We start from the raw sequence: 21896 nt of genomic DNA on the forward strand, positions 1-21896 counted from the left end.
TGCACGTCGGGCTTTCTCCACTCCAGACACCATTTGTGGAGCAATGTATCTCTGCAGGCCCAACAAGCATGAAGCCTGAGTTGCACGCAAACCGCACGACTTGTCCAAAAGTATATTCCTGGTCTAGGTCCGACACACTACTGGTAATTCTCCCATTCTCTGGATGTGTCACTGGCAAACACTTAACAACTGAAAAAAAAGTAAATGTAACTTTTCATAATACAATTTGACAACTTTATTATGAAACATATATATATATATATACACACACACACACACACACATAAAGCTATAAAATCATCAGCAAGTTAAGACTAGAGAAAATAACTTGATTTTTTAAAAGAAGCATCCAATAAGTCTGTTTGTTGGCTATAAAGGCTTATAAATTAAAAACAACAACAACAATAAACTTATCTCTGATTATTTTCTATGAGAGTGGAGAAAGAAAAATATTTCATTGTACATCAGTTCACATTTTTGTAGTAACAAACTAGTGTTTCTTAAGTAATTAAAAAATACAGTTGGGGATAATTACATAAAAATTTTCACTTAAGCCCTGGGATAATATAACATTGTATACCTAAAAGGTGTAAAAGCAAACTTTCTGATTCTATTTATTTCAATAGATAAACAGTCCTTAGTTTTCCTTCCTCTCCCACATCAGTGCTCAGAATAATTTGAGTACTCCTTTTGATTTTACTTAATATTTTCTAATATCTTTTAGGTTATGGCACTTAAACTTTATTCTATAGTAGATCCATCCAGGATGCTCATTAACATGGAAATTCTATGGCTATCTCCCTGTCCTATTACCTGAGATACTGATTTGGTCAGTGTTTAGTAACCCCAAATTTCAGCTTTAAACAAGCACCTCAGGTGATTTCAATGTAGATGTTCCTTAAACCATTTAGATCTTTCCTCACATTTCCATAAATTTCCTTCTTTAGGTAACAGGACTTTTGAGTGATCACATTCCCATTCCCCTTCCTTCTCCTCCTCCTCCTCCTGGTCCTCCTCCCTCCCTCCCCCTTTTCCTCCTCCCCTCCCTCCTTCCCTCTCCCTCTCCCTCTCCTTCTCACCATGGAACTAAGAAAGACTATTCTGACTCATCTCTTTACTTTCATGATGACTAAAGAGACTGGGATTACTAGCCCACAATTTGGAAACAGGACCTCAGTTTTCTCATTCTGACTTGGTTTATGGATCAGTAAGAAAAGCAGAGCTTTTCCTTACTTTCTGTGTCTTTTCAGTAAGACTAAGACTACAAGAAAATCTTCCCTGCCACCCAAGAGGGGGAGATGTCTAAATCATGTTCTCCATTTCAGCTATTATTGACAATTTCTGCATTTGGGTGAATATTAGCTGAGTATGTTTTCATTAGTAAAGCTGAAGTTCTGATACTTGAGCTATTTCTGCTGTTTAGAATTGAAAAGGTAAGGAAAATAGGTTTTATAGATTTCCTAATCTCTAATACTTTGAATATATTAGATAAGATGAAACTGTAATCCTATTTGGTTAATGAAACACAAAATAGTGTAGTAATAAAAAGCTTAGATATCCATTCTATACTACATTAGAAGCCATAAAAATACTTTGAATCAAAAATATGTAATTACAAACCTTAAGGATATTTTAATGTAAGATCTCTCAAAAAATCTTAGATATTTTAAATATTTTAATATATCTATAAATCAATTTTACATATACCTTCACATAAAGGAATATCATTGGTCCATCCATCAGATTCACACTCACGGAAATTAATCCTACCTAGCATCCGATACCTAAAAACCAAAAATAACAAAGTGGTGAGTTAATATCCATTTATAAGCATTTTAAGTTTAATACATTCTGAATGTCCAGAAGCTCCATTTCAGAGGAAATTAACAGCATATACATTTCCTTCCTACCTACTTTCCCTCCATCCTCTTTCCCTTCCCTTCCTCTTTCCTTTGCTTTCCTTTCTTTCTCTCTATTCTTTCCTTTTCTTAAATTTTTTTCTTTCTTTTTTAGTTAACTTTTTAAAAAATCTATATGAGATGAAGAAGTTTTTCAAGTTTATTATTTATTTTGAGAGAGAGAGAGCAAGAGTAAGGGATGGGCAGAGAGAGACGAGAGAGTCTCCCAAGCAAACTCTGCATTGTCAGGACAGAGCCCAACATGGGCTCAGTCTCATGAACTGTGGGATTATGACCTGAGCCAAAATCAAGAGTGGAACGCTTAATCAACTAAGCCACCCAGGTGCTGCTTTCTATTGTTCTTAAACTTCTTTATTACTTAAGAAAGGCTCTTGGAGAGAGTTAACATGGTGGAGAAGTAGGGGGTCCCAAAGTTCCCTTGTCTCTCAAACACAGCAGTATTTAGGCCAGAAGACTTGGAATTCCAGGAATCCAGGCCACCAGAGCAACAGAAACATCTCCAGGAGTCCATACAGACAACTTGGAGGGCCAAAGGTGCATAATTGCGAATTGGGAAAGATAAAATGGGTGGCCGGCATAGGCGGAGGGATCTGCTTCTATGGAGAAACAAAAGGAAGAGAAAGAGAGGCTTTGGACGTATAGGATTGTATTTGGACAAGAGAAAAACCAAAGACAGGGCAACAGAATAAACTGAGAAAAAAACAATTTCTAGCTCCTTCCAGCGCTGTAGGGCTTCCTCTGGACTGGGGCCTGCTGCCCGGTACACATGCCTGGGGAGCAGGGGAGCCAGCCCTGGGCTTGGTGACAGCCTGAGAGGTGCAGATGGAGAGAGCAGTCCCCTCCCTTGAGGGCTGTGAGAAGAAGGCAGCTCCAAGGACAAAATACCCTGCAGGCGCCAGCCAGCCAGAGGCCCTATGTTTGCTAGCAGGCTGGAGTGGCACTACCCCAGAACTGGGACTCCAAGGTAGGATCCTTAAGACATTGGGGATGTCTTGGGAGTGCCTGGGAGGCACAGGAGACGAGCAGGACAAAGTGGCCTGCTGGTACCTGCACAGTGCTGTGAGGACAGCCTGAACAGAGTGGTTTGGGACACCTGGTCTGGAGATGGGAGATGGGATGTCTCCATTTTTATCCCCATTACCAACAAGGTCAGGTTTCAGTGAACAATAGCCCACAGTGGAGGAAGGAACTGCCTACAACAAACCACAGCCTCTGTGTCTGGCAATTGCCGATCTAACAGAGCAAGATGAACACTGACCAAACCAAAGAGCCCCTCCTCCAGACCAGTGCACCCACTGGCACCAGCAGATATTGGTCCAGTGTTTTTGCATTTTCTGAATTGACTCTTGTTCAATTACTATTTCATATATATATATATTCTTCCTCTGATTTCTTCCCTTCTCTTTTGGTTATTTTGGTTGTTGGTTTATTTAAGCAGATGTTTTTAATCTATTCTTTTTACACCTCCTCTGTATCTCCTTCCTCTTTATTTTCCTCTCGTTCTCTCTAGAGTAAGCCATATAGTTTCTCTGATTCTCTACATGGTCAATTTTTTTCTTTTTCCCCCCGACCCTGTCATTTCTTTCTTTATGTGGGATAAGGCTTCTTTCCCCATCACCCTGTTAAAATTTTTTTTTCCATGTTACTTTTGTACTTATGTTCCATGAACATATCAAAGCATACCTGGTAGGAAGTCCAAACCACTACTATGAGGAAGGACATACAGCAATCACAGGAGAAAGCAAACAACACACTCCAAAAATATCTCCTGAAGGGCCAAGCCCTAGAGAGTGTATAACCCCTTTTTAATATAGTAGTGCTCACAGGTGCAGGACACATAATAAGCTATTAAAACATATAAGGGACAGAAATCTAGCCAAAATGATGAAATAGAAGAATTCTCCACAATAGAAATTCCAGGAAGAAGCGACAGCTAGAGAATCAGATATGTAAACAATATATTGGGTCAGGAATAACAGTCACAAGATTAATAGCTAGGCTTGAAAAAAGCTAAGAAGACATCAGAGAATCTACTCCTGCAGAGATCAAAGAACTAAGAAATAGTCACAATGAATGAAGAAATGCTATAAATGAGGTGCAAAATAATCTAGATGTAGTGAGATCAAAGATGGAGAAAGCAGAGGGGAGATAAGTGAAATAGAAGATAAAATTATGAAAAATGATGAAACTGAGAATAAGGGAGATAAGAAAATACTAGACCATTAAGGGGAGAATTAGAGACCTAAGTGATTCAATGAAATGAAATATTGGTATCATAGAAGTTTCAGAAGAAGGAGAGAGAGAGAGAAAAAAAGAAGAAAGTTTATTTGAACAAATTATAGCTGAGAACTTCCATAACCTGGGGAAGAAAACAGTACCTAAGAGGCACAGAGAACTCCCTTCAAAATCAACAAAAACAAGTCAACACCATGACAGGTCATAGTGAAACTGGCAAAATACAAAGATAAAGAGAGAATTCTGAACACCACTAGGGAAAAACAAGCCTTAACCTGCAAGGGAGACACACAAGGGCAGTAGCAGACCTGAAACTTAGCAGGCCAGGTGGGAGTGACAGGAAACAGTCAATGCACTGACTAGGAATATGCAGCCAAGAATGCTTTATCCATCAAGGCTGTGATTCAGAATAGAAGGAAAGATTAAAGCATTTCCCAGACAAACAAAAACTGAAGGACTTCAGGACCACTAAATCAGCCCTGTAAGAGCCTAAGAGGAACTCTGTGAGTGGAAAGCAGCAACGACTACAAAGGACCAGAGATATCACTACAAGCATGAATAACACAGATAACACAATAGCACTAAAACTATATCTTTGAATAATCACTCTGAATGTAAATGGATTAAATGCCCCAATAAAAATACACAAGGTATCAGAGTGGATCAAAAAACAAGATCCATCTAAATGTTGCCTATATGAGATACATTTTAGACCTGAGGACAGCTGCAGATTGAAAGTGAGGAGATGGAGAACCATCTATCATGCTACTGAAGTCAAAAGAGAACTGGAGTAGTCATACTTATATTACACAAACTAGATTTTAAACGAAACCTGTAACAAGAGATGAAGAAGAGCATCATATCATAATTAAGGGGTCTATCCATCAAGAAGAACTAACAAGTGTAAATGTTTCTGTCCCCAACTTGAGAGCACCCAAATATAGAAATCAGTTAATCACAAATATAAGTAATCTTATTGATAAGAATACAGTAATTGCAGGGGACTTTAATATTCCACTGACAGTAATGAAAAGATCATGTAGGCAGAAAAATCAATAAAGAAACAATGGCCTTGAATGATACATCAGACCAGATGGAGTTGACATATATATTCAGAGCTTTTCATCGAAAAGCAGCTGAATACACATTCTTCTTGAGTACCATGGAACATTCTCCAAGATAGATCACACACTGGGTCACGAAACAGCCCTCAAGATATATAAAAAAGCTGCATACCATGCATATTTTCAGATCATAATGCCATAAAACTTGAAATCAACCACAAGAAAAAATGTAGAAAGCCTCTAAATGCATGCAGGTTAAAGAACATCCTACTGAAGAATGAATGGGTCTACCAGGCAGTTAAAGAAGAAATTAAGAAATATATGGGAGCAAATGAAAATGAAAACACAACAGTCCAAACCATTTGGGATGCAGCAAAGGCAATCATAAAAAGAAAATACACTGCAATCCAGGCCTATTACAAGAAACAAGAAAAATCTCAAATAGAAAACATAACCACACACCTAAAGGAACTAGAAGCAGAACAGCATAGGGACCCAAAGCCAGCAGAATAAGAAAGATAATAAAGATTAGTTGCAGAAAAAGCACAGGACAAAACACGGCATCTTTCTTAATAAAAATCCTCAAGAAAGTTGGGGTAGAAAGAACGTACCTTAACATCATAAAAGCCATACATGAAATGCCCACAGCTAATATCATCCTCAATGGGGAAACCTCTAAGATCAGGAACACGACAGGGATGTCCACTCTCACCACTATTGTTTAACATAGTGTTGGAAGTCCTAGCCTCAACCATCAGACAACAAAATGAAATAGAAAGCACTTAAATTGGCAAAGAAGAAGTCTATTTTTCATTTTTCACAGATGACATGATACTCTATATGGAAAACCCAAAACATTTCACTAAAAAGTTGCTAGAACTGATACATGAATTCAGCAAAGCTTCAGGATACATTTTTATACACCAATAATGAAGCAACAGAAAGAAGTCAAGAAATGAATCTCACTTATGATTGTGCCACAAACCATAATATACCTAGGAATAAACCTAACCAATGGTGTAAAAAATCTGTATGCTGAAAACTATAGAAAACTTATGAAGGAAATTGAAGAAGACACAAAGAAATGGAAAAATATTCCATGCTCATAGACTAGAAGAACATATATTGTTAAAATGTCAATACTACCCAAAATAATCTATAAATTCAGTGCAATCCCAATCAAAATTACACTGGCATTCTTCTCAGAGCTAGAAGAAACCATCCTAAAATTTGTATGGAACTACAAGAGACTCCATATAGCCAAAGTAATGTTGAAAATGAAAATCAAAGCAGGAGGCATCACAATTCTGGACTTTAGCCTCAACTACGAAGCTGTAATCATCAGGACAGTATGGTATAGGCACATATAGACCAATGGAATAAAATAGAGAACCCAGAACTGGACCTAAAAACATATGGCCAATATCTTTGGCAAAGCGGAAAAAAGTATCCAATGGAAAAAAGACAGTCTCTTTAGCTAATGGTACTGGGAGAAGTGGACAGCAGCATGCAGAAGATTAAAAATGGACCACTTTATTACAGCATACACAAAAATAAACTCAAAATGGAGGAAGGACCTGAATGTGACACAGGAAACCATCAAAATCCTGGAGGATAATATAGGTAACAACCTCTTTGACCTCAGCCACAGCAACCTCTTACTCGAAAACGTCTCCGAAGGCAAGGTAAATAAAGGCAAAAATTAATTAGTAGGACTTCATCAAGATAAAAAGCTTCTGCACTGCGAAGGAAATCAACAAGACTAATAGGCATCCGACAGAATGGGAGAAGATATTTTCAAATGACATATTGGATAAAGGGTTAGTATCCAAAATCTATAAAGAACTTACAAAGTCAACACCCAAAAGAAACCAAATGATTCTGTGAAGAAATGGGTAGAAGACATGAATAGACACTTTTCCAAAGAAGACATCCAGATGTCCAACAGACACATGAAAAGATGCTCAACATCATTCATCATCAGGGAAATACAAATCAAAACCACATTGACATACTACTTCACACCAGTCAGACTGGCTAAAATTAACAACTCAGATGATGGTGAGGATGTGGAGAAATGGGAGCCCTCTTGCACTGTTGGTTGGAATGTAAGCTGGTGTGGCCACTCTGGGAAATAGCATGGAGTTTCCTCAAAAATTTAAAAATAGAATTATCCTAGGACCCAGCAATAGAGGTACTCAAAATTTATCCAAATGATATAGGAGTGCTGAATCAATGGAGCACATATATCCCAATGTTTATAGCAGTGCTTTTAGCAATAGTCAAATCATGGAAAAAGCCCAAATGCCCATCAACCGTTGAAGGGATAAAGAAGATGTGGTTTATACATACTATGGAATACTATTTGGCAACAAGAAGGAATGAACTCCTGTGATTTGCAACAGTGGATGGAACTGGAGGGCATTATGCTAAGTGAAATAAGTCAGTCAGTGAAAGATATATCTTTTCACTTGTATATGGAAACTGAGAAACTTAACAGAAGACCATGGGGGAAGGGAAGGGAAAAATAGTTTCAAACAGAGAGGGAGGCAAACCAAAGAGACTCTTAAAGATAGAGAATGAACTTAACATTGATGGGGAGATCAGTGGAGAGGAGAAAACAGGTGATGGGCACTGAGGGGTGATGGCCATTGAGAGGTAATGAACATTGAGAGGTGAAAATGGCTGATGGACACTTGTTGGGACGAGCACTGGGTGTTATATATAAACGATGAATCATGGGAATCTACCCCTGGAGCCAAGAACACACTGTATTCAGTCTACATTATCTAATTGGACAATAAATTATATTTTTTAAAAAAGGCCCTCAAGTCCTCAGGCACATGGACTAGGAATAATCATTATCTTTGTTTCATGACAGAAACTCATTATGATTTTGTGCACAATATCCACTTATTTTTATCATGGAGTTAGTCAATTACTTACATTTAATGTTATAAATTCCTTGAACTACCACCAAAACTTGAACCAAGAGCTAACAATATGTTCCACTTCTTCCACTCTTGTTCCATACTCCTACCCTCCACAATTATGATATTTTTGGAACATTTGGGGCTCATTACATAATCAAATTTAGTACTAGCCAAAATTTCTTAGCATGTGGTTTATTTCAAACACTTGTCTTCATCTTCCCATTTTCATCCTGGGCGTTTTTTACAGAGTGCAGTCATCAAGTCAGGTTTCCTTACAAAACCCATTCAATGTCAAATTTATCTACCTGTGGTAACATATGAAGCCCATCCTTAATATTTAAAGTGTACTAGTTGGATGAAAGCTCCTTCGGGTGGATGCAAAATGTATAGTCATTATCAGACTCTTTAGAGAAAGCAAAGTATCTTTATTAGTATTAACAGTGGACAGAGAGAAGCAGAAAGCTTTTTCTCAAAAAATGAGCAGTGAGCAACATTTTGACAATCACAAGAGAGATAATTTTGAGAATGGGCCTTTCATTAACATCTAAATAATTCTACATAAAAAATATTTCCTTCACTGGCAAATAAGTATTGCTTCACTCATTACACAAGTAAAAAAATCACAAACTTTCTCCTCAAAAATTACTTTGTCTTTCTCTGAATGTTATTGTTTCTTCCTAATTCTCTAAAGGAAGAAAACATTTTAAATGAGAATCACAGAACTTGAAGTCAAACATTTATCTATGTCTCTGTTATATAAAGAAACAAAATAATTGGCAATTAAAATTCCTTCTTTGTCTCCACTACTGGTACCCTGTTCCAAAATAGAAAGTATATTTCCTGGTTAACATTTTCCATCTACACTAGACATTCCCCCATTCCCCCAAAATTGTTTTCAGAATTCTGCAACATTCTACACAAAACCACTTATGGCCCATACACCTAGAGAAAGGGGGAAGGAAAATAGACTGTCCAAATGCTGGTACTTGGGGAAAAGTAACAGCTCATGTATCTGCAACCCCAGCTGGGCAATGTACCAGAAAAACGTTTTGCTGAGCTCTTCCTTAAAACTCCCTATCCATAGGATACTGAAACTAGATATCCATGTCAAATATCCTGATACAGGGCTAGTATTCAGCTAAATAGATATTTAGCAGAGAAAAGGTGTATGAGGACAAGGGATCAAAGAGGGTCGGATGATGAGCAGAAACCATGGGTGTAGTAAACCCATTCTGCATTGATTCCACATTTAAGTCAAAAGATTTACACCCCTCAGGTAGGTAAAATAAGCTCTCTAAAAATTTTAAAATAGTATAAACTATTGATGTTTGCGGATCTTGCCTGGTCCGAGGACTTTTATTTCCCTGATGAATATCTAGTCCTTGCTGGAAGTCCAAGCTGAGTGGCAGGGGCAGTTAATTTCATAGAGTCTCTAACAGAGTTTGCCCAGAATTCGTACAAGAGGAAGGAAGCAAAGATAAATTAAGTTGAGCCAAGGTCAGAGGTTAAGTATGTCAGTAATTTTTTTGACCAAATTATAATTTTTTTATTACTGAGATATAGGGAATGTAGTGGAAGCAGTCTAAGAGTTTTGATCTCTTTTGCCAGGTCCAAAATGGAAACTAAAGGGGGGGCCAGACAAGCCTGTACTGAAAGGGATATTACAGAGGTGAACAGTGAGGTAATTGGAAAGTTTAGGTCCAGATGGTCTTCATATTTGGTTATTTGGTCATGTATAACAAAGTCAGCAGCAATGATTGAAAGTTGTGCTAAAAATGTCTTTGAAGAATCTCAGATAGTGTCCAAAGAGAGCCTAAAATCATAAGAACTAAGACTTATTGGGTGCCTATAATATCCCAAGAACTCTTTGAAGGGCTTCAGTGTGTGTCTTATTTATGTTTTCCACCAATTCTATGATGCACCTGCTGTGTTTCTTTTAGAGAGAGAGAGACAGATAGAGTATGTGCAAGTTGGGGAAAGGACAGAGGGAGAGAGAGAATCCCAAGCGGGCTCCATGCTCAGTGCAGAGCCCGATGTGGGGCTCAATCCCAAGACCCTGGGATCATGACCTGAGTTGAAATGAAGAGTTGGATGCCCAACTGAGTGAGTCACTCAGGCATCCCATGTTTCTACCATAAAATTGAGGAAATGGGAGTTAAGAGATATCAGAATGACACAGTTATTAAGTGGTGGAGTTTTGGGATGCAGGCTTTTTCTGAAGCCTAACCTTTAAAGTATTATATTGATCCTACTTATATTTCTGTAGCATAAACTTGTAATGATACTGGTTTTACCATGCATGAAACTTACTTCAACACAATTTTTTGACCTGGAAGGGCATAACAGAAATAAAGAACACTGAAGAGGTACCACAGTGTTAAGATTAGCCATTGAAAGTCCAGTAGGTGGTTAGAGAACCAAGTCAATGATTATGAAGGTAGTAGCACTTTTGGTCCATGTGGTAAGAATAATTTGAAGACCACTTAAATAATGGTAGTTATTATTGCTCCAGTGTAAAATATTTGTTTCTCCTAAACTTTATAAGGTTTTATCAAAAAGCTGCCATGTAATTTGATTTTGTTACCATTTCCAGTGTCCCTGACATGTTGAACTTCCATATACTCTGCACATAATAGAATATAGTCAAGACTTGTTGGAATAAACCCTTATTTATATGCATACTATTTTCCAACCCTCCTAGAACTACACTTTCCAAGAGTAATTATAATTCATTTTAAATTTCCAATGTTGAGGAGATAATATGGTATCCAAACATAATAATTTTCATTACAGATTAATTTTTCAGGCTATTTGTTTAGTACTTATAAAAATGCTCATAGAAAAATAAAGTGACTGGGGCATCTTGGTGGCTCAGTCAGTTAAGCATCCTACTTTGGCTTAGGTTATGATGTCACAGATTGTGCATTCAAGCCCCTAACTGGGCTCTGTGCTGACAGCTCAGAGCCTGGAGCTTGCTTTGGATTCTGTCCCCTCCCCTGCTCCTACTCTGTCTCTCTAAAAATAAAATAAAATGTTAAAAATAAAAAAAAGGAAAAGAAAGTGACCTTAAAAATACTAATCAATATCATCCCTATTTACAATCTAAATTATAACTGTCTCAATTTTTTTATATTGACTACATACCCCTCACTACATGTGTAAACAACCTTTGCTCCATATTCAAATTCATTTCCTCTTGCAAGATGAAAAGAACCAAATGGAGTATCTCCAGGATGTCCACAGGGCCTTTCTAAAATGATCAAAACAATACAATATTATGAAACACATTTGATGTAAAAGTTCAAGAAAAATGACATTTGATATTCTATCCAAAGATATAATTGAAGATATGGAAAAGTGAAAAATAACAAAGTTATTATTTTATTATCAAACTTATTTATACAGTTGGTTTTTTTAGTTTGGAAGATTACAACTCCTTACTAAGAACAATGATGGTATATTATTTTGTATTTATATATTTTTATCTTTTTAAATTTTTATTTATTTTTGAGAAGGAGAGAGACAGAGAGACAGAGCGTAAGTAGGGGAGGAGCTGAGACAGAGGGAGACACAGAATCAGAATCAGGCTTCAGGCTCTGAGCTGTCAGCACAGAGCCTGACACGGGGCTCGAACTCACAAACCGTGAGATCCTGACCTGAGCTGAAGTCAGATGCTTAACCGACTGAGCCACCCAGGCACCCCTATTATTTTGTATTTAAATGACAACTGTGATATAATTCAGCTAATATTGCTACAACATCAAACATTTTGTATTTTCACAACTAAACTTTTCACAAATGTACGATTTACTTACTCTGACATATCCTCAATGGATTAAGAGCCACCCATTTTCCATTCTTGCATTCCATTACAATAGCTCCAAGACTTCTATATCCAGGTTGGCATTTATATGTAGCCTGAGTTCCCTCGGGATATGTTTGTTCAGACCAGACACCTGACAAAATTTCATTTTGTCTTCCTGGAGGCGGTCCTTCACAATCTAAAAACAATGAAAACAAAGTAATTGCTTAAAGTGTTTATTTAAATTTCCAATATATTTAGGTTATTTTTGCTTCTAAAAATACCTATGCTTGGAGGAGTCAAGATGGCAGATAAGTAGGAAGATTCTTCTTTCCCCTCATCCCCCAACACAGTCGTATTGAGGTCAGAACACTTGTAACACCCAGGAAATCAATCTGCAGAGTGGCAGAAGGATCCCCACTGGTGGAAAGAAACAGCTTGGTGGGAGAGAAGTGGTTCTTTGTGAACCAGGAGAGAAAAAAATGAACAGTATAGGCAAGGAAGGGAGGAGACCCCTTCTGTGAAGAGACAAAAGGAAGTGAAAAAAGGTTGTGGAAATACAGTATTGTACTTGGACAGGAGAAAAATCTCTATGGACCAAGGACAGGGGAACAAAAAATACAGAGAGAGTGAATTTCCACTTTGCAAACAGCCTTATGAATGAAGATTGAAGTTTTTAGGGTTGCTTGACTTTCTTTGGACTGAGCTGGCTGTGTGCAGGTGCCTGGTGGGGAGGGGAACCAGTCCTGGGGTGTGGTAGTGTTCTCAAGGATGCATTGGGAGAAACTTTCCCTAAAGAACTGTGGGAAGAGGGTATATTGCCCCCCAAGGACAAAGACACTGCAGGTGCAGCCTAAGGCCCTTTGTTGGCAGGGCAGAGTGGCATTATTCCAGAATGAGGTTTGCACAGAAGGCAGTCCTAGGAGGTGGAGGAGACTGTGGAGCAGAACAAGTCAAATGATCATGCTACTCTGTGAGGGCTGCCTGAACTGCATACTTTGAGACACCCTCTGAGGGGAGAAGAGATTAAGATGTTGTCATTTTTCTCACCAACACCAATGTGGTGGGGCTTCAGGGAACAGGACAGTGGCCCCCAGTGAAGGCAGCCCGCTTAAATGAACCCTAGCCCCTCCATGCCTGGCAACTGCTTATCTATTGACCAGAGGAGCCAGCTTCCAGACCAGCACAGCCACCAGTCCCAGGCACCAACAGACAACTGTCCTGCAGCTTTGTATGTAAGGATGAAACAATCATCAGAATGAATCAGTGATTTAGAAGATAAACTTATGAAAAATGATGAAGCTGAAGAGAAGAGGGAAAGAAAAATATTAGGTCATGAATGTAGACTTAGAGAATTCAGTGACTCCGTAAATCAGAATAACATTCAAATCATAGTAGTCTTAGAAGAAGAGAAGGAAAAGGAGGCAGAAGGTTCATTTGAGAATATTATAGCTGAACACTTCTCTAAACTGGGGAAGGATAACAGACATCCAAATCCAGGAGGCACAGAGATTTCCCATCAAAATGAACACACACAGGCCAACTTAACTACAAACACTGTAGTTAACTTTGCAAAATATAGAGATAAAGAAAAAAAAATCTAAAAGCAGCAAGATAAAAGAAGTCACTAACTTAAAAAGGAAGAAGAAAAAAAGCCTAATAGCAGATCTCTCCACGGAGATTTGGCAGGCAGAAGAGAGTGACATGATATATTCAATGTGCTGAATGGGAAAAATATGCAGCCAAGGACACTCAAACCAGCAAGTCTATCATTCAGAATAGGAGGGATAAACAGCTCCCAAGACAAACAAAAACTGAAGGAATTTGTGACCACCAAACCAGCCCTGCAATAAATATTAAAGGGGACTCTTTGAGTGGAAAAGAAAGACCAAAAACAACAAACTCTAGAAAAGAACAGAGAAAATCTCCAGAAACATGATAAAATAAATACATGGCGTTAAATTCATATCTATCAACAATTACTCTGAATGTCAACGGACTAAATGCTTCAATCAAAAGGTATAGGGTATCAAAATGGATAAAAAAAAAGAAGACCCATCTATATGCTTCCCACAAGAGACTCATTTTAGCCCCAAAGATACCTGCAGATTAAAAGTGAGGGGATGGAGAGCCATTTATCATGCTAATGGATGTCAAAGAAAGCTGGAGTACCCATACTTATATCAGACAAACTAGATTTTAAATTAAAGACCATAATAAGAGATGAAGGGCCCTCTATCATAATAAAAGGGTCTATTCATCAAGATCTAACAATTATATATATTCATGCCCCCAACTAGAATGCACCTAAATATATAAAAGAGTAACAAACATAAAGGAACTCATTGATAGTAATACAATAAAGGAGTCTATGACACCCACTTACACCAATGGACAGAAAATCTAAGCATAAAACTATCAAGGAAACAATGGCTGTGAATAACCCACTGGATCAGATGAATTTAACAGATACATTCAGAATATTTCAACCTAAAACACCAGATGACACATTCTTTTTGAGAGTGTAAGGATGCAGATATGAACCAAACTGACACTATGACAGGTTTCAAGTTTCCCTCTGACCTTGAAGGCCTAAGTGTCAGTTTCTCAGAATCATTAGACAATAGAAGGGCACACACAAGGAGGGACAACCCTTGTAACACCCAATCAGGAAAGGCCAGCTAACACCTTTAACATTTCTAAGGGCGGGCCTAAAGATGGAAGCTATAGATAATCACCTATTGCTTAAGGCTAGTCACACCTTCTGTGAGGGTCCTGGGCCCACTCTGTAACTGGCCAATACTCTAAATGTTGTGATTGGCTCCCACCAAAAGTAACAACGTATGGTTAAAGTTACTGCCAATATTGATAGGCAATAGTGATTGGGTCACTATACCTGTGTCACAATTTCCTGTAACTCCCTCTTCCCAAAGCCATAAAGGCCCTACCCCCACTTTGTTCGGGGCTTTCAGCATGGATCCATTGTGCTGGTAAAGTCTGTGAGCCTGAGCTTAGGTCCGGCCAGCCTAAGCCCATAATAATAATAAAGCCCTTTGCTTTTGCTTGCATGACTCGGTCTCCCTGGTTGTTTCTGGTTTTTGGGGACAATATTAAAAATCTGGGCATAACAAGAGCACATGGAACATTCTCCAGAGTAGATCACCTAGTAGGTTACAAATCAGGTCTCCACAAGTACAAAAAGACTGAGATCATACCATGCATATTTTCAGGCCAGGACCCGATGAAACTTGAAGTCAACCACAAGAAAAACTTTGGAAAGACAACAAATACATGGAGGTTAAAGAACATCCTACCAAAGAATAAATGGGTCAGCCAGGAAATTACTGAAATAATAAAAAAAAAATACATGGAAAGGAATCATAATGAAAACAAGATGGTCCAAAACCTTTGGAATGTACCAAAGCAGTTGTAAGAGGGAAGCATATACCAATACAAGTCTCACTCAAGAAGTAAGAAAAATCTCAAGTATACAACCTAACTTTACACCTAAAGGTGCTATAAAAAGAACAACAAATGAAACCTAAAGTCAGCAGAAGAAGGGAAATAATAAAGATTAGAGTAGAAACAAATTTTAAAAAATCAGATCAGATTAATGCAACCAGGAGCTTGTTTTGGGAAAGAATTAATACAATTGATAACCCCTTAGCCAGACTTACCAAAAAGAAAAGAGAAATGACCCAAATAAATACAACCATAAAAGGGAGAGGAGAGATCACAATCAACACCACAAAACTGCAAACAAGTATTAGAAAATATTATAAAAATATATATGCCAACAAATTGGGCAATATAGAAGAAATGGATAAATTTCTAGAAACATATAAACTACCAAAAGTTAAGCAGGAAGAAATAGAATACTAGAATACTTGAACAGACCAACAATCAGCAAACATTAACGCCTATTTTTTCCAAATTATTTCAAAAAATAAAAACAGAAAGAAAACTTCCAAACTCATTCTACAAGGTCAGCATTACCTTGATTACAAAACCAGCAAAGTTCTCACTAAAAAGGAGAATAGAGACCAATATCCCTGATGAACATGAATGTCAAAATTCTCAACAAATACTAGCAAACTGGGGCGCTTGGGTGGCTCAGTCGGTTAAGCCTCCGACTTCAGCTCAGGTCATGATCTCACGTTCGTGTGTTCGATCCCCACGTTGGGCTCTGTGCTGACAGCTCAGAGCCTGAAGCCTGCTTCCGATTCTGTGTCTCCCTCTCTCTCTGCCCCTCCCCCGCTCATGCTCTGAATCTCTCTGTTTCAAATATAAATAAAACATTAAAGCAAATTTAAACAAATACTAGCAAACCAAATTTAATGGTATATTAAAAGAATCATTCACCACAGTCAAGTGGGATTTATTCCTGAGCTGCAAAGATGGTTCAATATCCTCAAATCAATCACCATGATACATCATATTAGTAAAAGTCACGCCCTCCGTAAGGGTCCTGGCCCCACTCTGATTGGTCAATACTCTAAATGTTGTGATTGGCTCCCACAACTGCCAGTATTGATTGGGGGGTAGGGATTGGATCGCTGTGCCTGTGTCGTCATTTTCTGTAACTCCCCCTTCCCAAACTCATAAAAGCCCTACCCTGCCTTTGTTTGGGGCTCTCTCTCCATGTGGCCAGAGGGTGGGTGGAGTCTGTGAGCCCGAGTTTAAGCCTGTAATAAAGCCCTTTGCTTTTGCATGCACGACTTGGTCTCCCTGGTAGTCTCTGGTCTTTTTTTGGGGGGCAATATTGGAAACTTGGGCATAACAAAGGGACACATGCAGCTTGATATTTATAGCAGCAGTATCAACAACAGCCAAATTATAGAAAGAGCACAAATATCCACTGATGAATGAATGGATAAAGAGACATAACACACACACACACACACACACACACACACACACACACACTGGAATATTACTCAGCCACCAAAAGTTATGAAATCTTGCCATCTGCAGTACATCGATGGAACTAGAGTATATTATGCTAAATAAGTCAGTCAGAAAAAGCAAATACCATATGATTTCACTCATATGTGGAATTAAAAAACTGAAAGAGACGAACATAGGAGAAAAAAGAGAGAGGCAAAACCAAAAAAACATACTTTTAGGTATAGAGAACAAACTGAAAGTTGCTGGAGGGGAGGGAGGTGGGGGGATGGATTACAAGTGATAAATATTAAGGAGGACATTTGTTGTGGTGAGCCCTGGGTGTTATAGGTACATGATGAACCTCTAAATTCTACTCCTGAAACTATTATTACAGTATACATTAACTAACTGGAATTTAAATGAAAACTTTAAAAAGATAGAATGATTACATTAGATCTCTAACACATTACTTATGAAAATGGCAAATATAAAGATACTTATCACCAGACAGATTTATTAGTATCACTTTCATTGCATAACTCCTTTCTTTACTTGGTTTTATGACAATGGCTTAACATTCTATTCTAGAATTTTTTTTTTTTAAAGTTAAGGGGCAAGTAGTCAACAGAGATGAATATGACCATGGAATAGATCTATGATAAAATGTTTCACATTTCATAGAAACTCCATATAAAACTATACTTATGTATAGAAAATAATACTTATGTGAGCTTCATATGTAGTAACTTTCCTTTGAAGTTTTAGCAAATTTTTAGCACATTTATGTTAGGGAACTTTTAATAAATGATACTACTACATACAGTTTTGATTTTTAGAATTTAAGAAAACATACTGTTTTCCCACTAGATGGTGCTAATATACTATCATAAAACAACACAAACCATCTCTCGATTCCCCACACTCCCAAAGAGCCAGATTTTTTTTGTTTGTTTTCAAATTTAATGTTGATGATGAAAATTTTATGCTTAATTACAGGTTAATATGCGTGTTTTTCAGTTTAGAAGTTCAAATCCACTTCACGGCATTCAGGTGATTAGAAAAATAATTTTCAAACATAGATGCCAATATTATGAGTACAGAATTATATTTTAGTAATATATTACCATTTTGATATTAAGCTAATGCGAGATAAGAGTAATAAAGATTTTATCAATTTATTCAATTTAAATTATTTTTTAAAGCTAACATATCTGCCAAGAGTAATCCATCTTCAAAACATTAATCAATTTACAGACACACGCAAACACACGTGCACATACACCACCAGCTCATTAGCCAGCCTGAGGAAAATGCATTTTCTTTTGGTTATATTTCAAGAAAATACATTTATATCACTAGTTCTTGAATTTTCAGATCTGGTTAATTGCTTTTAACAACCAGATGGAAAGGACACGGATACATATCTTTCACATAATCTTACTATCAGCTTCTCACAATTCTTACTAGGTATATATGTTTAAGCATTCTCATATGGACTACCCTTTTTACTTCAAAGAACTCTTAAAATTCTGGTGCTTTTTCCATGAACTATAAATGGCATCTCTTGACTGTAAGAAAACGGTATCACTGCCCCCTACTCCATTTCTCCATCTTTCCACTGCCATCTCCAAAATTTTAGTTGTAATTATGACCATTAGCCACCTTGACTGTGACACAGCCTGCTAACTAGACTCCATCTCCGCAGGGTTACATAGGATGTTTTTCCAAAATTGGTTATGCCACTTTTGTTAATAAAATTCTTTGGTGGGCTTTCCTTTTATTTGTAAGACATTCTAAAATTAATCAAGAAAACCTTAATCAGATGTATACCAGACTGCCTTGGTAGACTAAGGTTGGTCTCTTTGTATAATTACTCTAGTTTTCTAAAATTATTTTGGGAAAAAAAGAATAGGAAATAACACTTTTTGAATAGCTTCATTCTAAACTTAGTAGGCATTAGAATATATTATACAGCAAAACTAAAAATCAAGGTTGAAAGAGTAAATCAAATGGACACGATGGAAAGAGCAAAAATAGATATTTTATGTTAAATTTCTCTCCTGCCTTCTCACTAGTATATATGAATATTAGTTACATATGCATATACATGATATGATCCAATTAGCTTTTCAAAGTAAGATATATTCAGATCACTTTACAAACAAAATGAGAATAATTAAAGATATGTGGCAGATAATATGTACACCTCTATAAAAGTATCAGTTGCAGTGAATTTTTTAAAAAATATAAACTCTAGAAAAATCAGATGACATTACACTATTAAAGCACTTGAAAAAATAAACTTACATTAAAAAATTTTTCAAATATGTTTATGCAATTTCTTGATGAAATTTTAACAGTGTAAAGACCATGAAGATAATTCCAGGATTATGAAAAGCACGTGGGACAAGTCATAGCTATAAGAAATTGGGCGGAATACAAGTATGCCATAACTAGGATTGAAACAAGTTACTATCAGGATACAGCTTGAATATATCACTGAAATCAAATTTCTTGAAATGTGTTGTATTTGGGTCGCTACTACCTGATGCCAATTCTTGTTCAAGTCAAAATGGTAGCTTCGTAAAGTAAATTGTTTGGATATATTGACTGGTTGCTGTAAGAAGAAGTTTAGGTACAGAATGACCTTAAAATGAGGATCTTAAAAACTATAGCAGGAATGATTTTGCATCTGAATAATTAGCATGATAATCTTGAGAATAAGAATTTAAAAAAAAAAAAAAAAAGAAAAGCAGCACACGCTATCTTTACCCAATTTCACCTGTAGTGCTTGTGGAAATGCCACAGAGGGAAGAGTTAGAAATGTGGGGGATGATTTCAAGCCTCCATTTTTACAGCTCTACTAGTAGTCTTTTGTAAACACAATTGATGTTTCCTCAGTCTTTTTGTTTTTTTTGATGGAGAGGGCAGGGGTAGAAGGAGAGAGAGAGCGAGAGCAAGAGGGAGAATCCCAAGCAGGGTCCATTCCTGGTGTTGGAGCTCTATAAGGGGCTCAATCTCATGACTGAGATCATGACCTGAGCCGAGTCAAGAGTCGAATTCTTAACTGACTGAACCATACAGGTGTCCTCATCTTTCCTCAGTCTTGAATGTCCTCCTCCATGTCATCCTTATTTGGTTGACTCCTATCCAACGGTCATAGCCTACCCAAGATGCCATCGTGACCCTGACATATTTGTCTCTCTTCATTCCACCTCTTAACAAACCAACACCCCAACCCCATCCCACTGCAGCCTCCCATTCCAATTTGGATTTCTTGTGTCCTCTAAATGATCCTGTGGTCTCTCTTTTGCTTACCTTCATCACAACGCTTTATATGAGAAGATACAATATGTTGATAAAATACAATAACTATTCCTTTTGTTTTCCCTACTAAATGGCCTTTTGGAAAATGCTAGTTCTAAGTACTAATATTAGCAGACACTTAAAAAATGATCATTGGATGAACAAAGAAATGAATGAGAGAATGAATGGATGAATATGAAGCTCTCTTGGAGCCTTTCCGTCATATCTGCAGACTGCAGGCAACCCGTGGGCAGAGCACAGTGCATGGTAACCCGTGTGAAAGGTAAGACATGAGGACACATGTGCAGTGATCTCAAAGCTCTGTTGCAGGAGCCCAAGAAACCGCTGTCTTTAATTCCACTGCACCTCTTGTCAATGTGTCTTAATTTTGAATTTATGCTATCATTTAGCAGTCAGAACCATTTTAGTTTTGTTCAAGAGAAGCTTTGGGAGCCTCTGAAGGAAGGATTCTATAATCACTTCCCTATTTGTTACATTTTTGGTCAACATGGTTTGAGAAACTTGGTCCTCTCAGTTAAAATGTCCAAATACATAAAAGTGCCCTGTCAAATCTTTTTACCTCTTTCCTTTTGTTCTTTTTTTGTGATTTTTTTCCCTAAAGTCTCTTGTTTATGCACCATATTCTGAAACTAGTTAAAGGTATGGGTAAAGTGCACATCAGTTAAGTGAACCCAGGATAGACGGATTGGGAGAATTTCACATTCTGGGCAGGTGGGGGATGGTGTGTGGAGTGAGGCGGAGGCATAATTGGGAAGAAGGCAAAGTGCAAAGGTTGTAGGACAACCCGGGATTGAGCAAAGAAAAGTGGATCGATTTAGACTTTGGTAGAAGTCCTAGGAATCAAAGGCCAAAGATGAAGAAACTACTAATTTGTGTGTCAGTGGGGGTTTTGTAGTTAAGAACAATTTCAGCAACATTTAATAATTCAGTTCCAGTTTAACATTATGTGCGGGAAGAAGAGTAGCATATGCATTGGGCAGACATGCCTACATTTAAAATAAGCAGGGCTTGCTTTGGCACACCTCTCCCTCTCCTGGCACTCTGGGGGCATCTGCTCTGACCCTTCTCATGGTGCTCACTGTCACGCTTCACGTATCAGAAATCTCCTCCCCAGGGACACCTCACCTTCCAGAGTTCCTTAGTCCTGTCTTCACTGCATCATCCATTTCTACCTTTCCTCACTAAAATTGCTGTAGAGAACGTTTCAGCTTATAGTAATTCATAGTAGATTACAGTAAATTATACTAGATTTAACTATTCTAAAGTCTTTATTCATAGTATATGTTTTTCCACGTGAATTTCAGATTTGTTGAATCTGGTAATATCAATGTGAAAAACATTTTTTCTTTTTTTAAATAGAATTTATTTTTTTAAATATTTATTTTGAGAGACAGTGTACAAACAGTGGAGGGGGAGAGAGAGAGAGAGGAGAGAGAGAGAGAGAGAGAGAGAGAGAGAGAGAGAGAGGAGAGAGAAAGACAAATAGAAAATCCCAAGCAGGCTCCCAACTGTCAGCGCAGAGCCTGCTGTTGGGCTCAATCCCACAAACTGTGAGATCATAACCTGAGCTGAAATCAAGAGTCAGACAGCTAACCTACTGAGCCACCCAAGTGCCCCTAAAACATTTTCAAAGAAGAAAGGATATTGAAGGCAGCTGGGCCATTGCACAACTTTAAATCACACCATATAGTTAAACGCTACACAACGATTTCTGAAAACATAGAGTTTT

General features: G+C 37.6%; 1 protein-coding gene across 1 annotated transcript in view; it reads right to left on the reverse strand.

The window, feature by feature from the left end:
- LOC115287139 (complement factor H-like) overlaps positions 1 to 21896 on the reverse strand; it is a 102203-nt gene that overhangs the window by 76481 nt on the left and 3826 nt on the right. Inside the window, exons 2-5 of the mRNA XM_029933397.1 lie at positions 11967 to 12152; positions 11296 to 11401; positions 1708 to 1784; positions 1 to 189 (exon numbers count right to left, since the gene is read on the reverse strand). Of these exons, the coding sequence (XP_029789257.1) occupies positions 1 to 189; positions 1708 to 1784; positions 11296 to 11401; positions 11967 to 12152 (558 nt within the window). The remainder of the gene's footprint in view (positions 190 to 1707; positions 1785 to 11295; positions 11402 to 11966; positions 12153 to 21896) is intronic.

The sequence above is a fragment of the Suricata suricatta genome, chromosome 3 (assembly GCF_006229205.1).
Source record: "Suricata suricatta isolate VVHF042 chromosome 3, meerkat_22Aug2017_6uvM2_HiC, whole genome shotgun sequence".
Lineage (NCBI taxonomy): Eukaryota > Metazoa > Chordata > Mammalia > Carnivora > Herpestidae > Suricata > Suricata suricatta.